The sequence below is a fragment of the Entelurus aequoreus genome, linkage group LG18 (assembly GCF_033978785.1).
Source record: "Entelurus aequoreus isolate RoL-2023_Sb linkage group LG18, RoL_Eaeq_v1.1, whole genome shotgun sequence".
Classification (NCBI taxonomy): Eukaryota; Metazoa; Chordata; class Actinopteri; order Syngnathiformes; family Syngnathidae; genus Entelurus; species Entelurus aequoreus.
Window position 1 is genome coordinate 22152998 of NC_084748.1, and position 26368 is coordinate 22179365.

Genomic DNA, 26368 nt, shown 5'->3' on the forward strand with positions numbered 1-26368 from the left:
ATTCCTTGTTATCATACATTGTCACACATAAGCTTCAGATGAAGTATGTGGTTTGGTAGGAAACTCACTTTGCAAAAACGTATACAAACTAGTGATGCGTTTGCAGAACAGAAGGCATCAATCCCTTGACAACAGTAAGCACAGAAGTTCATTAGGTCAGCAGGGAATCCAGCAAGATAACGCGATTTTCAAAAATGTAATTCTTACTGGAGGTCTGATGATGTGCTGTCATAACATATAAACACAGTTACATGTTGGGTAGTGTGGCTTTAATACACGGACGATGTACCAGTTTGAAAAAGTACATCCTCATTAATTATTTCTCTGTACATGGAGAATCATCCACGTACATCGAACATCATTTGACCTACGACGTGAGATAATCTCCCGTAAGGCTGCTTTGACGTCTAAGATAAGAAGATACAATGTACTTACAGGGTGTGTGGTCAAGTTGGGCTACAATGGGTCTAAATTGTTGTACGCACACGGACAAACGCATTGAAGGGAGATATCACCAAACTTGTGTTGGAAGCTTAGTAGTATAAAGTCGGAACATTTGACATGTCTGTTAGATACCGAGAAAACAAGCTATTTTTCAAACCTTGTCCTTCAAAACGTTTTAGTGCACTGTCAAACTTGTTACGAATGGTTTGGTAGTTTGCTAGCACTAATGAAAACATGTTGTAAATTTGCGTATTCATTAATTAGCTTAGAAGTTTGTCCTGCTCCTGTAAAATCTTAATCACTTGTAACACCCATTAGCATCGGCGGATTTTCTTGAAAAGTATGTGATTGTATACAATGTCAATGCCAAAAGCCGAAACCCGTCTGGCTGACACTGTATTGATTTTTAGTCATCAGGCTGACAAGCAGCTAATTTTGTGTCTCCATCCGCAGTGCGGAGCCGCTCCTCTAATATGACGACAATAGTCACCTCCATTACAGCAAATAAACTGCATTTCTTAGTGTTGTATTTTTCCGACTATAAGAGACTACTTTATTCCCAAACTTTGAACCCTGCATCTTATTCAATGGTGCGGCTAATCTATTAATTTTTATCCGCTAATGGCTTAATTATAGAATTGATTAAGCAAAAATAAAATCAAAGTACTAAAAGACTCACTTTAAGAAACTGTTCAGACCTAAAGGGTTGACAAAGTACAAAGAAGAATAAACATCCTCAATAAATTGATAAACATCTTGAACCTTATTTTAAAAAAAGGGAAAGTCGTATTCATCTCATATGAAGGATGAATAAAGACAAATTACTATTCTGTTTTGTTTGATCAGCCGTTTTACTACCGTGCTGCAGGCACCGTTTGAAAACTTCTATTTGCATCAACAGCTGATGCAAAGAGGAGTGGTCGATCCTGGGTCCCGACTTGGAACAGCTAGAGCTTCCAACATGGCGGCTGATCCGTGGTCACCTGATAACATCTCCACTCAATCACATTGTTATGAGAGATGCACTGCATCCTGTCAGTAAGATAGGAGTTACACCAAGAAAAGGCTAAGTCTGTCATACCAATACTTGTTTTGATACATTCTAATATAATGTTATGATTGACGGTATCGAAAGCAGTGCTAATATCAAGTAGCAGCAACATGGATGACGCATCAGCATCCATCGTTAGCAATAGATCATTAGTCATTTTTGCGAGGGCTGTCTCCGTGATTTGCCCTGAAACCAGACTGGAAGGGTTTCACAGAGATTGTTAGACGCTAAGTTTTCATTTAGCCGCTTTTCAACAATTTTTTCAAGGATTTTTGAGATAAAAAGGGAAGGTGGGACACAGGCCGGTAGTTTACTATGAGGTCAGGATCAAGGTTAAGTCTTTTGAGCAGAGGAGGATTAACCACTTTTTTAAATACTAGGGGAAGAGTACCAGAGAAAAGTGATAAATTAATAATATTTAACACTGATGGTCCTAATATTACAAACAGCTCCTTGATAAGTTTCCCAGGAAGAGGGTCAAGTAAACATGTGGAAGGCGGGTACACCCTAGAAAAGTCACCACCTCATCGCAGGGCCAAACACAGATAGACAGACAACAATTCACACTCACACTCACACACTAGGGCCAATTTAGTGTTGCCAATCAACCTATGCCCAGGTGCATGTCTTTAGAGGTGGGGGGAAGCCATTCAATATAAATATTTAATGGAAAAATGCACATTAACTTCACCATACACAATACTTCCGATTAGTTTTATCCACACAAAAGTATTATAACAAAATTAAATGAACAAATTAGCATGCCAAGCCTCACAGTCTGATTCCCAGCTGTAACCTCAATCTTTCTCAACCCACAGTTCAAAAATGTTTCCAATTAAATGAAATTTGTGAATACTAGTGCTGTGTTCAAATAGTTGAAAATTTGAGGATTTGATTCTGAGGAGTCTGATTCGATTGTCAACCTCACAGCTGAATCATCAGACGTTAAAGGGATGCGAGTTAATAGACTTAGACTTAGACAAACTTTGATACCTGCGTTCATCATTATTCATCCTTCCATCCATTTTCTACCGCTTGTTCATTGCAGGGTCACAGAGGGGATTGCTGTCATGGCTCGGGTGCGCGTCAGTGCGCATTCATCTGTGTGCTGCACTGAGTGTACCTCCGAGAACGCGCAAAGTGCGCGTCAGACCGGCGTCAGCGAGCAGCTGCAATCAATTACCGGCAATCTACGCACATGGCGCTAATGAGAGGTCCTGCCTTCAAGAGTCTGCTCAACCTGCTATCCGTGGCCAGAACATAACCTTCTGTTGATGTGATGTCCCGTAAGCGATCGTTGGCTCTATGCAACTTAGCTCTTTGCGCTTCGTGTTTTCTTCCCCGTGTTTGATTTGTCCCGTCAACTCCCTTGTGCCCGCAGTGTTTTCCTTCCGTTGCCTTGGATTCGAGCTGTGCGTCTCGACTCGATCCCGACTGCATCCCCACTCGATCCTCGACCCCCGCTTTGGACACGGACCTCTTGTCGCTCTCCAGCCCCACGCACCTCCCGCTTGGATCACGACCTCTGCTGACTCTCTCAACACTACACGGTAAACCTCAACAGCTAATCATTCATACACATAGTCTTACACCATACACCCTTTGGGTTTTGTCACACTCCATTCCTTTGTTGTTTAATTAAATATATTTTTCATTATTTATTCTAATATATTGTTTATATATATATATATATATATATATATATATATATATATATATATATATATATATATATATATATATATATATATATATATATATATATATATATATATATATATATATATATATATATATATATATATATAGATATAGATATCTATCTATATATATATATATATATATATATATATATATATGTATATGTATATGTATATATATATATATATATATATATATATATATATATATATATCTATATCTATATATATATATATATGTATGTATATATATATATATATATATATATATATATATATCAAATACAAAGAGCAATATTGCCCCTTTGTGGTTCTGTGCCGTCACAACTCCCTCCTACATACATAACAATTGCAGCCTGTCCCAGCTGCACTCGGGCAGAAGGCAGAGTACACCCTGGACATGTCGCCACCTCATCGCAGGGCCAACACAGATACACAGACAACATTCACTCTCACATTCACACATTACGGCCAATTTAGTGTTGCCAATCAACCTGACCCCAGGTACATGTCTTTGGAGGTGGGAGGAAGCCGGACCACCCGGAGAGAACCCACAATCCAAATCCAAATCCAAAAGCTAAATCCACACAGAATCAAACCCAGGATCTTCTCACAGTGAGGCATAGACCCTCGGCCTCAGGTCCGGGTGCCGGAAAACAGCTGCCCATACGATGAAGAAGACAGTGAGGCATAAGCCCTTACCACAGCATAATTATGCTGCCCTCATTATCATCAACATGTAGAACAAAATACATGTGAGCAGAGTTTTAGAGTGTAAGAGATCAATCTTAGTTTTGGTTGTCACTTCCTCAGAGCGGTCGCTTCTTCCTGATGAGACGTCACGTATGTAAGAAACAGCTCGCCACGCGTTGGGTTACTACATCTCCTATTGTCTGTAATCGATATGTCTGCACACAATAATATTTTACTAATAGTGTTGGGAGCGTGGGGTTTCCACATGGTCGATGTGATTGATCCCCGCCGGGGCGCGCTGCTGTCAGTCGCAGAGCTCGCAATGCCATCACGCGCTTCTGGCCGCCCAATTCTGCTGTCGGCCACGGTGGGACTCAGCGGAAATTAGACACACCGCGGGCACCATAACGCACCACCTCATCCTGGAGGTGTAGCTAGTCTCTAGAGAAAAAAAAAGTATCCTTCAGCGGGTTCACAAACAGAAACTTTGTACTGCCTTTTACTTCCTCTATTTAGTCAAGTTTGATGTCCTCTTGGTGCGCCGCGCCAGTGTCAAGGTTCTCACAAACTGTGGTTGAGCCGTTTTTTGAAGTGGAGAAATTTGCAATTGAGATCTTTGTTTTGTTCACTTTAATCAAAGACTGTATTCCTTTTACAAATACCGTTAATTAACTTTGAACATTCACGTATAAGTACATAAGCACATCAATGTGACGTGTGTGTGTGTGTGTGTGTGTGTGTGTGTGTGTGTGTGTGTGTGTGTGTGTGTGTGTGTGTGTGTGTGTGTGTGTGTGTGTGTGTGTGTGTGTGTGTGTGTGTGTGTGTGTGTGTGTGTGTGTGTGTGTGTGTGTGTGTGTAAGTGGTGGGTGGCGCCTTGCACCTAAAGTCATCTAGGATACGCTCACCCTCTATTATGGACGAGAGAATGAATGTGTGTCCACCACTGCTGATTTCAACCCAAGATTGGTTTTAACAAGTAAAGAAAGCATAATATTTAAAATACAATTATATTTTTAAATCATGATTTTATTCGCCTTCTTGTATTAGTATGCATCTGTAAAACCGTGTGCAAATTCTGCTCAACAAATTACTTGCCATGCCTATTACTCGTCGGACACGTATTCTGAGTTGGTGGCAAATTTCCCAGATACACCTGTTCGACAACACGATGCAGCTTTCTGATGCGTTTCGGGGAAACAGGATCTGCGGAACTATCGGAGGAGAAATTGTCATTCATATGTACTTCCTGTATTGAAACATTGTTCAGAAAAATGTTCTGCATGTATGGTACTGTTTCGGGGTGTGCCAGTATGATATTGATATCGGATATTGTTTAGATATCAGCAAAGAAACAAGTATCGTCTTGCATGTAAAATCTCCTATACAAGCAGTCATGCAGCGTGTGTATGTGTGCAAAGAGGGACAGCCTGTTAATAGAATAGAATAGAATAGAATAGAATAGAATAGAAAGTACTTTATTGATCCCTGGGGGAAATTCAGCACCACAGTTCGCTCACAATAAACACTTAGGTATTTTTTACATGTGAATAATATAAATACAGTCTATTATACAGCATTATTCACATGTGAATAATATAAATACAGTCTATTATACAGCATTATTCACATGTGAACAATGTAAATACAGTCTATAATACATTCAAGTACAGTCAAAAAGGAACACATGCATTATACAGTCTGATGGCTGTCGGTAAGATCTAAATGTCCTCCAATAAAAACACAATGTTGGTCTTTTCTTCTATTTTAGTCAAGTTATTTACAAAAGGTAAACATGGTAGGCTATAGGCAGTGTTGGGACTAACGCGTTACAAAGTAACCGTTCGTTTCGGCGGTAACTAGTAATCTAACGCGTTATTTTTTATATTCAGTAACTCAGTTACCGTTACTACATGATGCGTTACTGCATTATTTTTTATTATTTGTCATATTTTAATAAGTCATTAAGATATGGAGTCTGTCCTGGGGTTTGGACGGAGGCCAAGGTCATCCCTCTACCCAAGGACAAAAATAAAGATTTTACTGGTAAAAACAGTAGACCAATAAGCATGCTTCCTGTTCTTAGTAAATTGATGGAAAAAGTTGTTTTCAAACAAATTCAAGATTACTTTACCTACAAAAAACTGATGTCGTGTTCCCAGCATGCTTATAGGCAAGGTCACTCAACATCTACTGCTCTAGCTCAGCTGACTGATGACTGGCTGTCACAAATGGATGTCAAGAAGATGGTTGGTACTGTCCTGATTGACTTTAGTGCGGCATTCGATGTCATAGATCACAACATAATGATCTCCAAACTGAGAAAATATGGTTTTAATAGTATGTCACTTTCTTGGATGTTGAGCTATCTATCAGGAAGATCACAGAGAGTGTGTTTTAATGGTAGCCTATCTGAACGCAAGTACAATTACTGAGGCGTGCCTCAAGTAAGCTGCTTAGGTCCTTTACTTTTTATTATTTTTACTAATGATCTTCTCTGTGTTACAACAAACACCAATATGGTTATGTATGCAGATGACACAACTCTATACAGTACTGCCTCTACCTTAAATGACCTAGAAAATAACTTTAAATCAGGACCTGGAGAGAGTGTCACGCTGGGTAAATGATAGTAAACTTGTTGTGAATATTGACAAAACAAAAAGCATTCTTTTTGGATCCAGGCATATGCTTGTTGATGACCCACAGTTTCATATTTCAATGTCAGACATACCTATTGAGCAGGTCAAAAAAGCAAAACTGCTTGGTGTGCTATTAGACAGTCAACTGTCATGGTCCGATCATATTGATGGTATTTTAATGACAATGGGAAGAGGTTTAGCCATGGTCAGGAAGTGCTCCACCTTCTTGACATCCTCAACAATGGGTCAAGTGATACAGTCCTTGGTTTTCTGTCATCTTCATTACTGTCCTATAATATGGTCCGCTACGACTAAGTCTGACCAGAACAAACTGCAACTCGTACAGAACAGAGCGGCTAGACTGCTACTTAAATGTTCTTTGCGCACTAATATTTCATATATGCATTCACGCCTGTCCTGGTTGTCTGTTGAACAAAAGATGCATTGTAGTCTCCTTATGTTCTTTAGAACTATCATTTTAAATTAATCACCAGATTACTTTTACAAACAGTTTTTAAAATCAACTAATACACATATTCATGGCACTAGGAATGCCAGCAATGGCTATTTGGCACTTCCTGCTCCCAGGACAAATATCCTCAAACATACAGTCATGTATAGATGTATATCATTCTGGAATCAATTGCGATCTCACATTAATCTCTCACAAAGTAAATTGTCATTCAAGACAGCTTTGAAGATACACCTATTGCAGTTGCCCACATGACGTGAATTTTTAATACTGGTTTTAACTAGCTTTTTATCTTATGTATGTTGTATTTTTCCATTGTATAATGTCTGGTAATGCATGTATTCTTTGTATTTTAATTTTGTAAGCTCCTATATGGACCCCAGGAAGACTAGCAGTTGCCTTGGCGTCAGCTAATGGGGATCCATTCAATAAACAATAAACAATAAACAATTTCACGTTATTTTTTATGTAGTATCGGCTAGAAACAGAAGATCTGAGTGTGTTTTATTGAAGCGCTGCGGTGTCGTCCTTCTGTGTTACAAGGAAAAGAAGAGGCTTGCTTTCTGTGGGTGGGGGCGGGGGGCTCCCAGACCGTAGTTGAGGGGCGCAGGGGAGACGTTCCTCCAGGGCCTATGTTTCGGGCCTAACAACCTTCACTTTACCCGGAAGTGGGTCTTTACAGCTGAGGGTGAATGACGAGGCCGGCGGTTTGTTGCAACTTTGTGACTTTATTGGACGCAGCCATCCACCAAGCTAGAGCACCTGCACGCACTCACAGTCGCCGTTCCCTCACCTCTCTCGCCCACTCACTCACTGACGTCACTCACCTCACATGCTGTCATATCTTAAAGGGCCACACACACACACACACACATACGCTACTCTCATAACAACTAACAAGACATCATGGCGAAGCCAGAAGTCGAGTTTCTTAACATGGAGACATTCTCAATACTTTTCTTTTGTCGAGCACAAAGAAAAGAGCATTTTAGTTAAATGTAAGTTGTGTCTTGGATCAAAGATCCCATCTACTTAAAGTTAAAGTTAAAGTGCCATTATGTTGCAGCTATTTAAAATAGTTTTGTCAATTTGTTCTGGACTGAAATAAAATGGCCCTTTGAAACATATCTTTGTATGTATGTTGTATGTAGAACACATTGCTTTCTGAGGTCAGTGATACAAATGCATGTCAAGTTGATCAACAGATTGTATTATTCTCCAGTGCAATAACAGTACTGAAATGAAGGCTAAAAGGGAATTAATGGGAGCCTTAAAAAAAATAGTTACTTTTCACAGTAACGCATTACTTTTTTGGTGTAAGTAACTGAGTTAGTAACTGAGTTACTTTTTAAATAAAGTAACTAGTAACTGTAACTAGTTACTGGTTTTCAGTAACTAACCCAACACTGGCTATAGGCTACCAAGAGCTAGCAGATACACAATAGCTAAGCACACAATAGCACACAAGCTGGACATACAGTACATATTAAGTATCCTTAAAATATATTGCATAATGATGCAGTCTAAAACAGCACATTTGTCAAACAAGTATCAATTATAGTTTCATATGACTTACACATACACAGTCTCTAAGGCAGAAGTGACCTAACTTAAATATTACTGTATTTTCCGGACTATAGGGCGCACAAGATTATAAAGCGCACTGCCGATGAATTTTCAATATTTCGATATTCAAAATGTTTTCATATATAAGGCGCACCGGATTATAAGGCGCATTAAAAGGGGTCATATTATTTAATTTTTTTTCTAAATTGAAAACACTTCCTTGTGGTCTACTCTACACAACATGTAATGGTGGTTCTTTGGTCACAATTTTGCATAGATTATGTTCTATAGATCATCTTCAAGCTGCTTTCTGACAGTCGCTTCAGGATGCGCCATTTTGTGGGCGGTCTTATTTACGTGGTTCACCTTCGGCAGCATCTTCTCCCCGTCATCTTTGTTGTAGCGGTGTAGCGTGCAAGGATGGGAGTGGAAGAAGTGTCAAAAGATGGAGCTAACTATTTTAATGACATTCAGTTTTTACTTAAATCAATAAAGGAGCAGCATCTCCTCATCCGGAAACAACAACGACGCCTGAAATGTGTCCCGTGAAAAAACATCCGACCGGAACTCTCTAATAACTAAAGTTCCTTCGGTGGAATGGATAAACATAGCCTAATGTTTGTGCACTATTGACGAGTGATGCACTGAAAATTTGGCCGTGGAAAAAAAACTGACCACCACATTATAATATATCTTCTACATGAAAGACGTCTTTCATCATGCTATTTCTTGCGTTTGAGTCTTTGCAGACGCACAGATGCGCTGGTGATGCGAGCCACAGCCTGGCGCACATAATTGTCAGTGTGCATAGATTCCTGTTGTCTCAATTGCGATTCAAAAAAGGTGTTACAGATTATAGATGTGTGCTGCTGCTTCAACACAGCGCACACAGGTGGGCACATAACATAAATGTGCACCACTTTTCAATTGCACACGCAGTGTTCGTTGAACGCACGCAATTTAGTTTTTTTTACACACGCTGTTTTGCACGTGGTATTTGGATCTTAGTAAATCAGGCCCAAAATATGTTATCGATGTGTGCCAGTCTCGTTCATGAAAATTCTAGCCAAAATGTAAGCTGTGTTTTGGTTATCGTAGGTTCGATTCCTTTTATTTCCTTTGTGGATAATATACAACAAAATTGAGTTCATCGTACGTCCAAACATTGCTTTTTACAAATCTGATGAATGGAGTGCCAAATGAAAGATTTGTTGAAAGTTATTAAAAACAAAAAATCAAAAGAAAGACAAAGAGATTTAGTCTAATCTGACATTGTACGGACTGCAACGACAAATGGAGAAATAATGTGTCCACTATCCCATGCTCTCATTTCATCCACTCGAAAAGAGTCTGACACCTTGTGCACATGCCTACGTTTTATGGATGATTTTTCATGTGACCTAAAAGTGGGATTTGCGTCGTCTCTCCAGTCAAGGACATTCGCTGGATTAAATATCTTCTACGCTAATAGGACAATGCATATAACATTGCAAATACCGCAGGATAAAACTGTGCGTTCTTCTAAAGCGGCCACTTTCATCAGACTCATAAATAAATCTGCTTATTAAAACTTCTTTATCAAACTCATCTCATCATTTGAATGCAAATCAAATCACTTGGTGAAACAATTTGTCAATAAATGATATCTGGATAATAAATGGGACACAAGGAAATAAAATGTAATAATACATGATACAATTAATTGCAAAATTATTTTGAAAACATGATTGCTTAATTAATGAATACAGTTAAAAATGTGAATTTACACTACCTTGAACACTGGAAGAACATTTGCTGCCTGCCCCCATTTCCTAAAATTACTGCAAAATATAATCTAGCCAAGCAAAATTGAGACCATTAGCAAAATGTTATTTGAATTCCCATTCCACTTTATTATACTTATTTTTAAACAAAACGTTAACTAAATGTGATGCAAGTTTCGTACTAAATATAATGTCAAACAAATGTTTCAATAATGTACTTTTTTAGTGTGAAATAACTACTACTTTAACATCATAAAACATCAAAATCTGTATTACCAAAGTGTCACCCTTGAGGGAAATTTGTCACCATGTTCTTTTCAATGACGGAGCAGGAACGAGCTAGGAATAAGTTTCCGTTAAAATTTCATACAAAGCGTTTTTTTTACAAATGTTTTACTTGTTTATTTTATTTTTTTAAACGGGGCCTTAGGCACATCTTATTTGGGGAGGGTGATTGTAATCATTTAAACCTTTCAGAAATGTTAGATTATTTTTACATATTTATACTCATTGTCCCAAATATAAATTAAGCTAATTTATATTAACTACAAACAATTTAGTTAAAATTCCGACAAGTCCTGCCAAAATGAATGACTGAGCATTTCATGGAAGCTGCTTTTATACCCAATTATGGCACCCACCTGTTCCCAATTGGCCTGTTCACCCGTGGGATGTTCCAAATAAGTGTTTGATGAGCATTCCTCAACTTTCTCAGTTTTTTTTGCCACTTGTGCCAGCTCAACTTTAGGTTCCATAGGACTATTGCTGGTGCTTCCCGGATGGTTATTTATTGGGTTTTATGGGCGGAATAGAGGACTTCCCATTGGCTGCGCTTTAAGCGTACTTTTAATTACGTGTTAGAATGCATTAAAACAAAACGACATCCGTAGTCATGTCATTCATAATGACTGTGAACAATCGGCAAAACTCCAAAAAAAGTGCAGTTCCCCTTTAAGCAGTCAGGAGTAAATGAGTATCAGGTGTGTGCACAGGTGGTTACGCCCCGGTACTCAGAAACTAGGCACTGCAACAAAAAAAAGAGATAAATAGACCCCCCTTTTAGACCAGTTGATCTGCCGTCTCTTTTCTGGACTCTCACACTATTAACTAGATCCACTCGACGTCTATTGCACCGGTCGACCAGGGGGGCGGGAGTGCGGTCCCCTCCAAGCTTTCTCATTGTAGCCTATTGGGTTGAGTTTTTCCTTGCCCTGATGTGGTAATCGAGCCGAGGATGTCGTTGGGGCTTGTTCAGCCCTTTGAGACACTTGTGATTTAGGGCTATATAAATCAACTTTGATTGATTGATTGAGATCTGCCAGATCATGACACAAACAAGTTAGAAGGATTTTTTTCCACATTCGTTTCTTTTTTGTAGTCAGGGATTATTCTGTCAATAACAGTCCCAGGAACACAATCGTTCCTTCCTCTAGTATGTCCTCTTCCACGTTGCCTGTTTTTGTGTGTTCCAGTCATTGCTGTGGCGCTTGACAAGTATCTTCTTCAATTTTAGATCACGTTTGTTCGAGCAAGATTTTGACTTACTTCAGGCACGTTGGTGGGACGGAACCGTTGTGTTTGTGCTGACATGATCATTGCACACCACACACATAAAGATCAAACCGGCTAAATGCTTCATGTTTTATTTTTTGTGTGGGCTCTCTAAGAGATAAAAAAAAAAAATGCCTAAGGTTTAGACAATCTTGGTGTGTGCCCCGCTGTAGTGTAAGAGATGGTGACGCAGACGTCCTAACTTCAGTAAATCTAATTAGTAAAACATGGAATACGTTCTATACATTCCCACATAAGTTACAAATCCAGATGTGCTCCTTGTCATGTTGTGAGAGCAAAGTGGTGGTAATGATGTGCATCTGTCTGCCTTGTCTTCTCACTCATTCAGCTGCTAATCCTTGCTAAATCCCAATCAATCTCTTCTGTCTTTCTTTCGACAGGACAGCCATCACCCTGAGCCCTCATCCCAATAACCCCTCCTTCCTTTTCTCATCATCTGCTCCATCTGTTGCTGACATGACTCTTTTCAACAACTGCAAATGATTATATGCATGTATGTATGTATGTATGTATGTATGTATGTATGTATGTATGTATGTATGTATGTATGCATGTATTTATGTATGTATGTATGTATGTATGCTTGTGTGCGTGTGTGTACTGTATATATGTCTGTCAGTAAGTATTTACACACAACTTGTTTTCTTAGCAAACGTTAAAAAAAATCAGTCACCACTGTTATGTGTTATCTTAAAAAAAATATTTCAAAGTTATACAAAAATACAATAATGCTGTTGATCAATGTGAAATTTCCTACTGGTGGTCCTTGTTTACCAACACAATCCCATAAATCATCACCAGGGGCGTCCCGATACAACTTTTCAACTTCCGATAAGAGAAATATATTGGAGCTTTAGGTATTGGCCAATACTGTCATTAGTCAAATCAGCACGACTCACACATTTGTATTATTTTACTGTGTAGAATGCTAGAACATTTTTTATCATTCAAAGTGAGTTAAGTTAGGTATGAAAAACATTAACCTATTTATTATTAACCGAATAGGATGGAGTTATGCTGTCTTGAAATTGAAGAGTGGTCTTTTTTTTTTGGCGACGTTGAGTTGTCACAATAATTCATTAGATTACACATACGTTTTATATCAATCGAATGATGCGGACACATTTGTTACTGGGCACTTTCTAACATTAAGTAATATGCAACTATAATTATTTGATACTTGTTTATATCGACAAATGTGGTGTCTTAGATGTTAATAATGTTCTGCTATTGTTTGCTTAGCTGTTGTGTAGCTGCTGTGTAGCTGCTAGCTCCTAGTAGCCTATAGCCAACCATGTTCACCTTTGGCAAATCCATCCATCCTTGATTTGACTAAAATACAAGAAAAACAGTCATGGGATTCATTTTTGTCCCAGTCCACCCCCTCGTCGTATGAACACAACTGTAGTTCCGTCCTCAATTCCCCAGTCTTGATTAATATTTAATAATGAAACCAGGGTTCATAGTCCTACCTGCCCAAACACGGAATCAACGATGGGTCGTAATTTCCTCCTGTCTCCTTCCTGCAGCCAAAGGTCATCAGGGTCCCCCACAGGGGAGGACAGGCTTAAGGTTTTGGCCTTTGGCTTTGGAGGCCTCTTGATGCTCGCTGAACTCCAACGTCGCAGGGACTCAATCTTCTTTTTGATGGAACCCTGCAGAGGAGTTCATGAGCAGTAGACAGAAATGAAACAGTGTTTTCTTATCAGAGCACCTTATAGTCGTGACTGGGGATGTCTTGATCAACATTTTTGGCCTCAGATCCGATCGAAATATTTGGCAATAGCTAATAGAAGTGAAAATGTTTCTTAAAAAGTAAACGCAATAACATTTATATCAAGCTTAAATTATTAGATTTATTTTATTTATTTGCACACATGCACAGACACAAAAAGAAAACAATGTACAATGTAATGCAACATACATGTGGGACAGATTAAGATGAGTTTTAACCAGGGATAATAAATTTAATAGTTTTATGGGCCACATTTCCAGAAAGCTAAAGACCAGGGTGGCAGACTACTGCCTTCAAATTATTAGTCATATTTTGTATATTCCTGAGAACCAGAGTCCTCTAGAGTAGACATTTAGCTTTGGTCTTTTTACAGTATTGTTGTTCTGTTGCGGGCACATTGTTGCGACTGTCGTGTCTCCCAAGATGCAAAGGACAATTTGCAGGTAATAAACGTTTAATTCCAATGACAAAGGCAAAATAAGCACATGAAATTTGAGGCTTAAGATAGCAGATAGAAAGGAGACAAACCAAAAAGCAAAGCAAGGGACTGCTATCTTTGCGTAGCTTTTCAATAACATACCTGCTGCATGTAGAGAATTTTGTGGAACAGCAACCATAGGTCAGGTGACGTGGTATGTAAAAGTTAAATGATAATTGGCATCAGCTGGGGACACTAATTACAAAACCGAATCCAGAGCGCTTAGTACTGCTAGCAACGGAAACGTGAACAAGGGAGGCTTAGGAGTACTGGCAATATACTAAACACAAAATCTAGGAAAATAACAAAACCTACACAAGTCATGACCGGGAGAAACCAGTCATGACACTTTTCAGTTCAGTTCAGTTTCAGTTTCAGTTTATTTCGAACATGCATACGATACAATGTAATGCATTACATATTTCCAGTTGTTTCGTTACAGCACGTCCGGAAAAAGAGTAGGAAGAAGCTGAGTTTATTTAATCCTACCCCTTTTCATATCATAGCAATTTTATCCCATTTCCTTGTTCTCTGTAACAGAACAGTGAATAAATAATAAATAAATAATATACAATAGTAAGTAAACAAGACCTCGAAGACCTCTATGAAAATTCCACTACCGAGACTCCGATTTCCCTCGCCCGGAGTTGGGGCACGATGGCGAGTGCCTGGTGTCCAGGCCTGTCCCCATGGGGCCCGGCCGGGCACAGCCCAAAGAGGCAACGTGGGTCCCCCCTCCAATGGGCTCACCACTCATGGGAGGGGCCATAGAGGTCGCGTGCGTTGTGAGCTGAGCGGCAGCCGAAGGCAGGGCACGTGGCGGTCCGATTCTCGGCTACATAAGCTAGCTCTTGGGACGTGGAACGTCACTTCGCTGGAGGGAAGGAGCCTGAGCTAGTGTGCGAGGTGGAGAAGTTCTGGCTGGATATAGTCGGACTCACTTCGACGCAAAGCAAGGGCTCTGGAACCAGTTCTCTCGAGAGGGGCTGGACTCTCTTCCACACTGGCGTTGCACGCAGTGAGAAGCGACGGGCTGGTGTAGCAATTTTTGTTGCCCCCCGGCTCAAAGCCTGCACGTTGGAGTTCAACCCGGTGGACGAGAGGGTAGCTTCCCTCCGCCTTCGGGTGAGGGGACGGGTCCTGACTGTTGTTTGTGCTTACGAACCAAACAGCAGTTCAGTGTACCCACCCTTTTTGGATACTCTCGAGGGAGTACTGGAAAGTGCTCCCCCGGGTGATTCCCTTTTCCTACTGTGGGACTTCAACACTCATGTTGGCAACGACAGTGAAACCTGGAGAGGCGTGATTGGGAAGAATGGCCGCCCGGATCTGAACCCGAGTGGTGTTTTGTTGTTGGACTTTTGTGCTCGTCACAGATTGTCCTTAACAAACACCATGTTCAAACATAAGGGTGTCCATATGTGCACTTGGCACCAGGACACCCTAGGCCGCAGTTCCATGATCGATTTTGTAGTTGTGTCATCGGATTTGCGGCCTCATGTTTTGGACACTTAGATGAAGAGAGGGGCAGAGCTTTCTACCGATCACCACCTGGTGGGGAGTTGGCTGCGATGGTGGGGGAGGATGCCGGACAGACCTGGCAGGCCCAAACGCAGTGTGAGGGTCTGCTGGGAACGTCTAGCAGAGTCTCCTGTCAGAGAGAGTTTCAATTCCCACCTCCGGAGAACTTTGAACATGTTACGACGGAGGTGCTGGACATTGAGTCTGAGTGGACCATGTTCCGCACCTCTATTGTCGAGGGTACTGATTGGAGCTGTGGCCGCAAGGTAGTTGGTGCCTTTCGTGGCGGTAATCCTAGAACCTGTTGGTGGACACAGACGGTGAGGGATGCCGTCAAGCTGAAGAAAGAGTCCTATCATTATTTTGGCTCATAGGACTCCGGAAGCAGTGGACAGGTACCGACAAGCCAAGCTGTGTGCGGCTTAACCGGTCGCGGAGGCAAAAACTCGGACATGGTAGGAGTTCGGGTAGGCCATGGAAAATGACTTCCGGACGGCTTCAAAGCGATTCTGGACCACCATCCGCCGCCTCAGGAAAGGGAAGCAGTGCACTATTAACACCGTGTATGGTGAGGATGGTGTTCTGCTGACCTCGACTGCGGATGTTGTGGATCGGTGGAGGGAATACTTCGAAGACCTCCTCAATCCCACCAACACGTCTTGCTTTGAGGAAGCAGTGCCTGGGGAATATGTGGTGGGCGCTCCTATTTCTGGGGCTGAGGTTGCTGAGGTAGTTAAAAAGATCCTCGGTGGCAAGGCCCCGGGGGTGGATGAGATCCGCCCGGAGTTCCTTAAGGCTCTGGATGCTGTGGGGCTGTCTTGGTTGACAAGACTCTGCAGCATCGCGTGGACATCGGGGGCGGTACCTCTGGATTGGCAGACCGGGGTGGTGGTTCCTCTTTTTAAGAAGGGGAACCGGAGGGTGTGTTCCAACTATCGTGGTATCACACTCCTCAGCCTTCCCGGTAAGGTCTATTCAGGTGTACTGGAGAGGAGGCTACGCCGTATTGTCGAACCTCGGATTCAGGAGGAACAGTGTGGTTTTCGTCCTGGTCGTGGAACTGTGGACCAGCTCTATACAGGGTCCTGGAGGGTGCATGGGAGTTTTCCCAACCAGTCTACATGTGCTTTGTGGACTTGGAGAAGGCATTCGACCGTGTCCCTCTGGAAGTCCTGTGGGCAGTGCTCCGAGAGTATGGAGTATCGGACCGTCTGATTGTGGCGGTCCGCTCCCCGTGCAATCAGTGTCAGAGCTTGGTCCGCATTGCCGGCAGTAAGTCGGACCCGTTTCCAGTGAGGGTTGGACTCCGCCAAGGCTTCCCTTTGTCACCGATTCTGTTCATAACTTTTATGGACAGAATTTCTAGGCGCAGCCAAGGCATTGAGGAGATCTGGTTTTGGTGACTGCAGGATTAGGTCTCTGCTTTTTGCAGATGATGTGGTCCTGATGGCTTCATCTGGCCAGGATCTTCAGCTCTCACTGGATCGGTTCGCAGCCGAGTGTGAAGCGACTGGGATGAGAATCAGCACCTCCAAGTCCGAGTCCATGGTTCTCGCCCTGAAAATGGTGGAGTGCCATCTCTGGGTTGAGGAGGAGACACTGCCGCAAGTGGAGGAGTTCAAGTACCTCTGAGTCTTGTTCACGAGTGAGGGAAGTGTGGATCGTGAGATCAACAGGCGGATCGGTGCGGCGTCTTCAGTAATGCGGACGCTGTATTGATGCGTTGTGGTGAAGAAGGAGCTGAGTCGGAAGGCAAAGCTGTCAATTTACCGGTCGATCTACGTTCCCATCCTCACCTATGGTCATGAGCTTTGGGTTATGACCAAAAGGACAAGATCACGGGTACAAGCGGCCAAAATGAGTTTCCTCTGCCGGGTGGCGGGGCTCTCCCTCAGAGATAGGGTGAGAAGCTCTGCCATCCGGGGGAGCTCAAAGTAAAGCCGCTGCTCCTCCACATCGAGAGGAGCCAGATGAGGTGGTTGGGGCATCTGGTCAGGATGCCACCAGAACGCTTCTCTACGGAGGTGTTTAGGCCACGGGGAAGACCCAGGACACATTGGGTAGACTATGTCTCCCAGCTGGCCTGGGAACGCCTCGGGATCCCCCGGGAAGAGCTGGACGGAGTGGCTGGGGAGAGGAAAGTCTGGGCTTCCCTGCTCAGGCTGCTGCCCCCGATACCGGAACTCTGATAAGCGGAAGAAGAGGGATGGATGGATGGAGTAAGTAAACAAATATTAAATACATAAATAATCTTTATCTCAAAAATAAAAAAGATTCAAAATGTTTATCATAATTATTGTTTTTTGTACTTTGTGAACACTTTGAACAGTCTCTTAAACTGAATCATATTGGTGCTTTGTTTGATTTCTTTGCTTAATCAACTCCATTATTGTATTCCACATACAGATATTCTAAATGTTTTAAGTGTTGTACGTGCATACAAATGTTTTAAACTAGATTTTCCTCTAAGGTTATACTTCTCTTTTGTTGAGACAAATTGTTGTACATTCTTGGGTAGCAGGTTATAAATTGCTATGTACATAATTTTAGCTGTTTGCAAACGCACCAAATTGTTGAATTTCAATATTTGTGATTCAATAAATAAAGGGTTTGTATGTTCTCCATATCCAACATTGTGTACTATTCTAATTGATCTTTTTTGTAACACAGTTAGTGAATTAAGTGTACTTTTGTAGTTGTTTCCCCATATTTCTACACAATAACTCAGATATGGTAACACTAGCGAGCAATAAAGAACATGAAGTGATTTTTTGGTCTAGAACATATTTTGCTTTATTCATTATTGATGTGTTTCTTCCACTTTATGTTGTATATTTTTTACATTAGATTTCCAGTTCATTTTATCATCTATTATTACGCCCAAAATGTGTTTTCTTTCACCCTTTCAATATTTACTCCGTCTATTTGTAATTGGGTTTGACTTTCTCTTCTACTGTTACCAAATAACGTTATTTTAGTTCTACTGAGATTCAAAGATAGTCTGTTTTTGTCAAACCATCTTTTTAATTTGTTTATTTCTTCTGTTATTATTTGCATTAGCTTGTGTGTGTTCTCTTCTGAACAAAACACAGTTGTATCATCTGCAAATAATACCAACTTTAAGTCCTTTGTAACTTTGCAAATGTCGCTTTTATAGAGAGTTACAGGAGCGCTGAGCTGTTTTTAAGGACCTTCTGCAAAAAATTTAGTCAAATATACCTCTATGACAGCACTCTAGTCTTTTTTAAGAATTTTCTGCTGAATCCCACCACAACAACCCAACCATCCATAACTTTCTGGAAATGTGTGCACCCCAAAACAATTTAGTTCAATATTCCTGTTTTAAAGTAGATTAAAGTCACCACAGTGTCCTGTTGAGTTTGTATATCAGAAGAATATGTTGCTATTTACTATTGGTAAATCAGTAGAAAATATACATACTGTTCTTACACATAAAAATAGTTATACAATATTTGTTCACATTAAATATTGTCAAAATGTAGCATGTCATAATAAGTAGATGAAGACAGTCTATTGGGAAAAATACTTATCAAGCATTCCCAAAAGGAATGAAGCCAAATCTCTGCCAGTAAATGTTGGTATATAAAAAAAAATATTGGCATTGTAGATAAACTTGTATTGGGATTTCAACAAGTGTTTTCATTGTAACACATTTAATTAAATGAATAAATAAAAACATTAAAAAAGCCAATACTGTTGGTGGATACTTTTGTATCATATGTTTTTCAAGGCCAATCGTCATATGTTTTACACTGTCACTGTTTTTGTGTGTTTAACAGGTTTCCATTTTCAACTTCACATTTTTCGGATTTATTTCATTTTTTTTACAGATACGAATTACTGGCAGTGGTTTTACGTGGGGGTGGTATATTACGTAGAAGAAGACAGGTGATAACAAGGGGGTTCAAATTCAGTTTAAGTTATAAAATGTCTTTGTTTTAAGTTAGGCATACATTGAGGATGTAGTATAAACAAGCATATATAAACTAATATTTGTTGTATGGCGGAGCTAATCGGAGAGAAAAGAGCGACTTTAAAATATAATTATAGGTGTATTTATTTATCTAAAACATCTAACAGCAGACATGGTGTTGAAGTGAATTAATTGACTCATATTGTGTTCAACATATGGTGAATGTTTATATTCAACTTGGAGAAAGCAAACCACCAGATTTAAGTAAATAATGCAATGGAAAAATGGAAAAAGATGGGGGGAAAATATTTTTTTGTTTTAGTATATTTTTTTTTTAGGACAAACATGACACAAACCTTCCCAATTGTTAGAAAGCCCACTGTTTAATATGTGTGTGTGTATGCTTCACTGATGAGAGTATTTGGTGAACATTGTTTTGTCCTAATTTCTGCTATTCTTGAACTCACCATAGTGTGGACTGTGACGCAAAGTTTGTTTACATGTAAAATAGTCCACTCCTTTGTGTCATTTTGTCCACCAAAAGTTGTATGCTGTGCGTGAATGCACAAAGGTGGGCTTTGTTGATGTTATTGGCTTGTTGGAGTGCTAATCAGGCATATTGGGTCACTGCATGACTGCATCAATGCTAACATGTTATTTAGGCTAGCTGTATGTACATATTGCATCATTATGCCTCATTTGTAGGTATATTTGAGCTCATTTAATATCCTTTACTTTTATCCTCTTTGTATATAATTTAGTTTTGCATGTCTCATGACACATTATCTGTATGTAATATTGGCTGCATTTCAGAGGTTTGTTGTTTGTGTGCCATGTTGTTCCAGACCACAGCAAACGTTACCCAGCTTGCAAATATTGTAATAAATCTATTAAAAGAAGACAGCCTGCAGTTTCCTTTAACTTGGACACACACATCTATACCTTTGGCCATTACAAGCCAGTAATTTCCAGGAGTTATCTCACCTTCTGAGTAGCATCTGATTTACTAATAGTTTCTAATGTTGTAAAAATGTGTGAAATAAATATTACATTTCAACATATCTGTCAACGAAGATTTGCTTCAGCCTGCGACACATAATCATTTTGATAGTAGGCTAATATAAACAATTACATCATGTTTTGCTTTCATTATAAGACTTATATACGGTTTTTCATTTTTTGCGGCTCCAGACAGATTTGTTTTTTGTATTTTTGGGCCAATATAGCTCTTTCAATATTTTGGGTTGCCGACCCCTGGTCTAGCCACATGCCAAAATACTTAAAATGGTCTACTTTTTCCATATTTTGCCCATATAGTTTAATGTTGAGAACATCTATTCCTTTCTTCCTCGTAAACATCATATAGCAAGATTTACCAGGGGAGAGTTTAAATCCCCAGTGATATGACCACTGTTTTACTTTACTAATGGCTTCTTTAATTATGTTTGTCACATTAAAAGGATCTCGCCCTCGAACCCAAATAGCGCCATCATTAGCATGAACAGAAGAACTGAACTGAACGGAACTGGACTAATGACATGTCCCTATGGTATATTATTTACAACCTCATACAGGCCTGGCTGAAGGACAGGCTGGCTTATAAGAGAGCTTGATTGGCAACCATGAACAGGTGTGCTCAGGTTGCCAATCAGGCAACCTATTTCTGTTTTGATTGAACAGAAATAGGAGCACTGGACAGGAAACAAATACAGAAAATAAGGAAAAACAAGAACATGTCAGACCCGACACGACAGGTTGTGACAAAATTAGTGTTAAAATACAAGACTTCAAACATTGAAATAAATACTACCGTAAATATGCTTTCACCAATTTGTCAATTCTTGTAATTGAGTCGCCAACCAAATGCCTGTGTAAGAGTTTTTCAAGTTAAAATTAAAGTACCACTGATAGTCACACCCACACACTAGGTGTGGTGAAATTACCTTCTGCATTTGACCCATCCCCTTGTTCTATCCCCTGGGAGGTGAGGGGAGCAGTGGGCAGCAGCAGTGGCCGCACTCGGGAATCATTTTGGTGATTTAACCCCCATTCCAACCCTTGATGCAGAGTGCCAAGCAGGGAGGTAAAGGGTCCCATTTTTATAGTCTTTAGTATGACTCGGCCCGGCTTTTTGAGTTTTACCTCCACGTTCACATTTAACTTGTGCCTACTAATGAATATAGGATTTGTACACTTTGACGAACCTATCCAAAAATCTTATTTGTAAGAGGATTTTTATCCCCTCAATAAGGTATTCCGTTTTAATTTTCTTAAATGTGTTTTTAATTTCATGTACATATGTAATTTAGAGTTTTAATTGACCTCTGTGGTTTGATGGGGGTTTGTTTTTAATATTACATAATTTTTTTTTGTTCCTATTTTGTCTTTTTTAGAGCGAGAGCCCTGATGAGACCCAGAAGGCTACGGATCCATGTGGTCATAGGAATCCACAGTATGTAATTAAAAATAAAGGTGCAAATATTGATTAGAAGATGTTGTCACTGCTTGTGCCCTGCTTTTATATCGACGACTTGAGCTTGAGTTATTCGTCCAACCTTAGGTACTATTTAGAATTCATTCAAAAGATCCTGGTGAAACTGGATGCACACAGACTTTCCGAGAAAATCCAGGTCCTCACAAACAAACTGGTGGAGTAAAACCATTTCACTGTGTAAAAATAATTTTGGCAAACTTGTTGCATGATATTTGATAATGTGGGTGCTTTACCTGCTAAAACAAATACTACAGGGCTCGAAAGGCCTTGCGATTTCTTAATGCAAATGGGAGATGGGTTACCATACTTGTTGGATGCAGGCTTAATTTTCATGGTTGTACTCAATGAGCGGTACTGTGAAAGACAGGGTGTTTTGAACACTAGTAAGTGTTGTTTGAAAATGATGTAAATTAATTAACTCATGTTTTGTATATGGTGAATGTTTATATTCATCTTGAAGAAAGCAAACCACCAGTTTAAATAGTGGTATTTCAGTTTGAGTGCATAAGATAAGGCACCTTAATTTGCTATTTACAGGTGGATTGGATCACCTCTCGTAGGAAAGAGGCCCTAATTGGGGCTTCAGAATGCAAAAGTGATAGCCGTATTCTTGAGAAGAGACTACATGTCTAGCTCAACGCCAACATTTAAGTTATGGGTTAAAGCAGTTGTTTTCCAGACACTTACACACGAACATCTCCTTTTATGGTCAGGGTGTGCTGTCCTGAATTAGCACACACCCAAAGACAGAAAGGAGGATTATAAAACCGATGGTTTGGCTTGTCCAAGTTAGGAGTGCCTCATTTTCTTGACCTGGCCTCCTCCAGGAACTGCAGTCCTGTATAATGATGCTCGCTTGTAATAAAGCAACTTTTGGTTCAGTAAAGCATCTCCGGCGTCTCTTTTTTATCCAGCCGCACTTCCATGTCACCCTTCTGTCCGGACAAGGATGACGAGACCAGAAATACACATAAAAAAGTATTGTTTTTATTGGCTACCAGTGTTTTGATTGAACATCCTTTTAATTGGACAAATTAAATTTAATGTAGACTACCTTTACATATATATATATACACATATATACATGTATATATCAGAGCAATACAGTGGTATTGAGTAAAACTGACTTGATTCGGTTAAGTTAGTCTACATTAAATTAAATGTGTCCGAACAAAAGGTTGTTAACAATCAAAACACTGGCAACTGATAAAAATAATACTTTTTGATGTGTATTTCTGGTCTTGTCGACCTCGTCCAGACAGAAGGGTGACACGGCAGTGCGGCTGCATAAAAAACAGATGTCGGAGACGCTTTACTGAACCAAAAGTTGCTTTATTACAAGCGAGCATCATTATACAGGACTGCAGTTCCTGGAGGAGGTCAGGTCAGGAAAATGAGGCACTCCTAACTTGGAGAAGCCAAATTATCAGTTTTATATTCCCCCTTCCCACCCTGACCATAAAATGAGATGTTCATGTGTAAGTTTCTGGAAAACAACTCCTTTAAGTCATAACTTAAATGTTGGCCTTGAGCTAGACGTAGTCTCTTCTCAAGGATAGGGCTATCACTTTTGCATTCCGAAGTCCCAATTAGGGCCTCTTTCCTACAAGAAGTGATCCAATCCACCTGCGTATATCCAACTAAGGGGCCTTATCTTATTATGTGCTCAAACTGAAATACCACTATTTAAACTAGTGGTTTGCTTTCTCCAAGATGAGTATGTGCTCCAATCACTCTATCACAAACAAATAAGAGTTATAGAAATGATTGGAAACTCAAGACAGCCAAAACATTATGTTCTTTACAAGTGTATGTAAACTTTTGACCACAACTGTATGCAGTTCATTAGCTGAACTCAACCAAATCACATAAGTTTAACAACATTTTTACACATAAGAACAACATAACCGACTTAAGTGTGCATTACTTAAGTCACTGTTGTAGAAAATACTTCAATTTATTGATTGCGTTGAAGGAAAACTGATGTACGAACATTTAAAGTTTTGTACAGCCTTTTGACAAAACATTGTAAAGTAAATCGGACCAAAAAATGTTTGAGTGTGTGAGGTATTTGCGAGCGGCAATACTCAAGATAAGCCAGAGCAGGAAACCAGAGTCAAATACAAGGACAACCCAAAGCCCCTTTGGAAAAGTATATCAGACTTTGGGTAGAAGGAGAGGACAGGCATTTTGCGAGGAGCCAGAGGTGACAGGATGTCTCCTTTTCCCTGCACTGTCAGTAACTACAGTTTGTCGCTACATCTGTAAGTGCAAGTTAAATCTCTACTATGCAAAGCCAAAGCCATTTATCAGTAACACCCAAAAACGCTGTCGGCTTCGCTGGGCCTGAGCTCATCTAAGATGGACTGATGCAAAGTGTAAAAGTGTTCTGTGGTCTGAAGAGTCACCATTTCAAATTGTTTTTTAGAAACTGTGGACGTCGTGTCCTCCGGAACAAAGAGGAAAATAACCATCTGGATTGTTATAGGCGCAAAGTTCAAAAGCCAGCATCTGTGATGGTATGGGGGTGTATTAGTTCCCAAGGCATGGGTAACTTACACATCTGTGAAGGCACCATTAATGCTGAAAGGTACATACAGGTGTTGGAGCAACATATGTTGCCATCCAAGCAACATCATCATGGACGCCCCTGCTTATTTTAGCAAGACAATGCCAAGCCAGGTGTTACAACAGCGTGGCTTCATAGTAAAAGAGTGCGGGTACTAGACTGGCATGCCTGTAGTCCAGACCTGTCTCCCATTGAACATTTGTGGTGCATTATGAAGCGTAAAATACGACAGTGGAGACCCCGGACTGTTGAACAACTTAAGCGGTACATCAAGCAAGAATGGGAAAGAATTCCACCTGAAAAGCTTAAAAAATTGGTCTCCTTAGTTCCCAAACATTAACTGAGTGTCGTTAAAAGGAAAGGTCATGCAACAGAGTGGTAAAGATGCTCCTGTGCCAACTTTTTTGCAATGTGTTGCCGCCATTAAATTCAAAGTTAATGATTATTTGCAAAAAAAAAAAGTTTGTTTCTCAGTTCGAACATTAAATATCTTGTCTTTGCAGTCTATTCAATTGAATATAAGTTGAAAAGGATTTGCAAATCATTGTATTCTGTTTTTATTTACGAATTACAAAACGTGCCAACTTCACTGGTTTTGTGTTTTGTACTTTTTTAGTGTCATTGAAGCGACTGCGCACTGTGGATAGACAACGCGCTTGTTGCAGCTTGCTCTCAAATACTAGTCGGTATTCTGGCAAGACACACACCCTCCTGGAACTCATGCAACTCAAAGAATATCGAAAAGTATTCCGTAAAGATTGGCCGGGCTCGACAGCTGGTCAGTTAAAAAAGGAAAATATCCCATGATTAGGATGAGGTCTAGAGTTGTGACCCAAACACATGCGTATATTCGCAGCTATCAAACATGTTGAAGCAAGTTCAGAAACCAGGAGAAGTTATTTGAATGTGATGACAAGATAAACGACAGAAGGTCGCAGGACTTGAGCATCAACTGACCTTCTTCAATAACTTTCCCTCCGGAACATCCAGGGACGATACGCTCTTCGCGTCAGTCATCTCTGCAACGTGCAAACAGGGAGACGTCTGCGCTTCCCACTCGTCCTCGATATCTGCAGAACATCTGATAATCTGAGGCGCATCTCTTCCTGCCGTCGCTCCTCCTTCTCTCATCCCTGCCTCACTTTCATCCACTCTGCTTCACCCGTCAGGATTTCAGTTGTCTGCTTGTTTCTATCTCTTTCAGGAAACACACAAGCCCACACAAAAGCATGCACACACACTACACAACATGGCCTAATGTATGTTTATGGGCAAAATGTGCTCTGACACAAGTGTGTCGGGGGAATTTCTGGCACACTTTTATGGGCATGTTCAATCTCCGATAATCCATTATGTATTTCTCTCTCTGAGCTGCAAGCATGAATGCATACTGTACATCTGTCAGAACAATGGAAGCATCATAATACCCGAATATGCAGAACAAAGATAATATAATTAGGATGTATTTTTCGCCACAGCAGAAATCGGATATCAAGAATTGAATTCATACTGCACACAGTAAATATTCACAATAAAAACAAAGAGTCTGAGCAAGGGTTGGGTACTTAGACTATAAGAGGCACCAATTGACTTTAAAGGGATTGGGGGTTAATCTGTTTGACGCAAAAAAATCTCCACCCTCAGATTCAAACCAAATAGGATATTGGCCCTCAAAGGGCCCGGGTTCCAGCAAAGTGGTCAACAGACCTCCCTGAAGGTATCATGTGCCGTCAAATA

General features: G+C 40.3%; 1 protein-coding gene across 2 annotated transcripts in view; it reads right to left on the reverse strand.

Annotated features, from left to right (window-relative positions):
- Positions 1–25812, reverse strand: part of cabp2a (calcium binding protein 2a) — a 71525-nt gene extending 45713 nt beyond the window's left edge. The window contains exons 1-2 of one of the 2 annotated variants that reach the window (XM_062026776.1): positions 25589–25812; positions 13373–13555 (exon numbers count right to left, since the gene is read on the reverse strand). In XM_062026776.1, coding sequence (XP_061882760.1) covers positions 13373–13555; positions 25589–25762 — 357 coding nt within the window. In that variant the 5' untranslated portion in view covers positions 25763–25812. The remainder of the gene's footprint in view (positions 1–13372; positions 13556–25588) is intronic. The other variant, XM_062026777.1, reaches the window with a different exon arrangement.
- Positions 25813–26368: the final 556 nt, after the last annotated feature.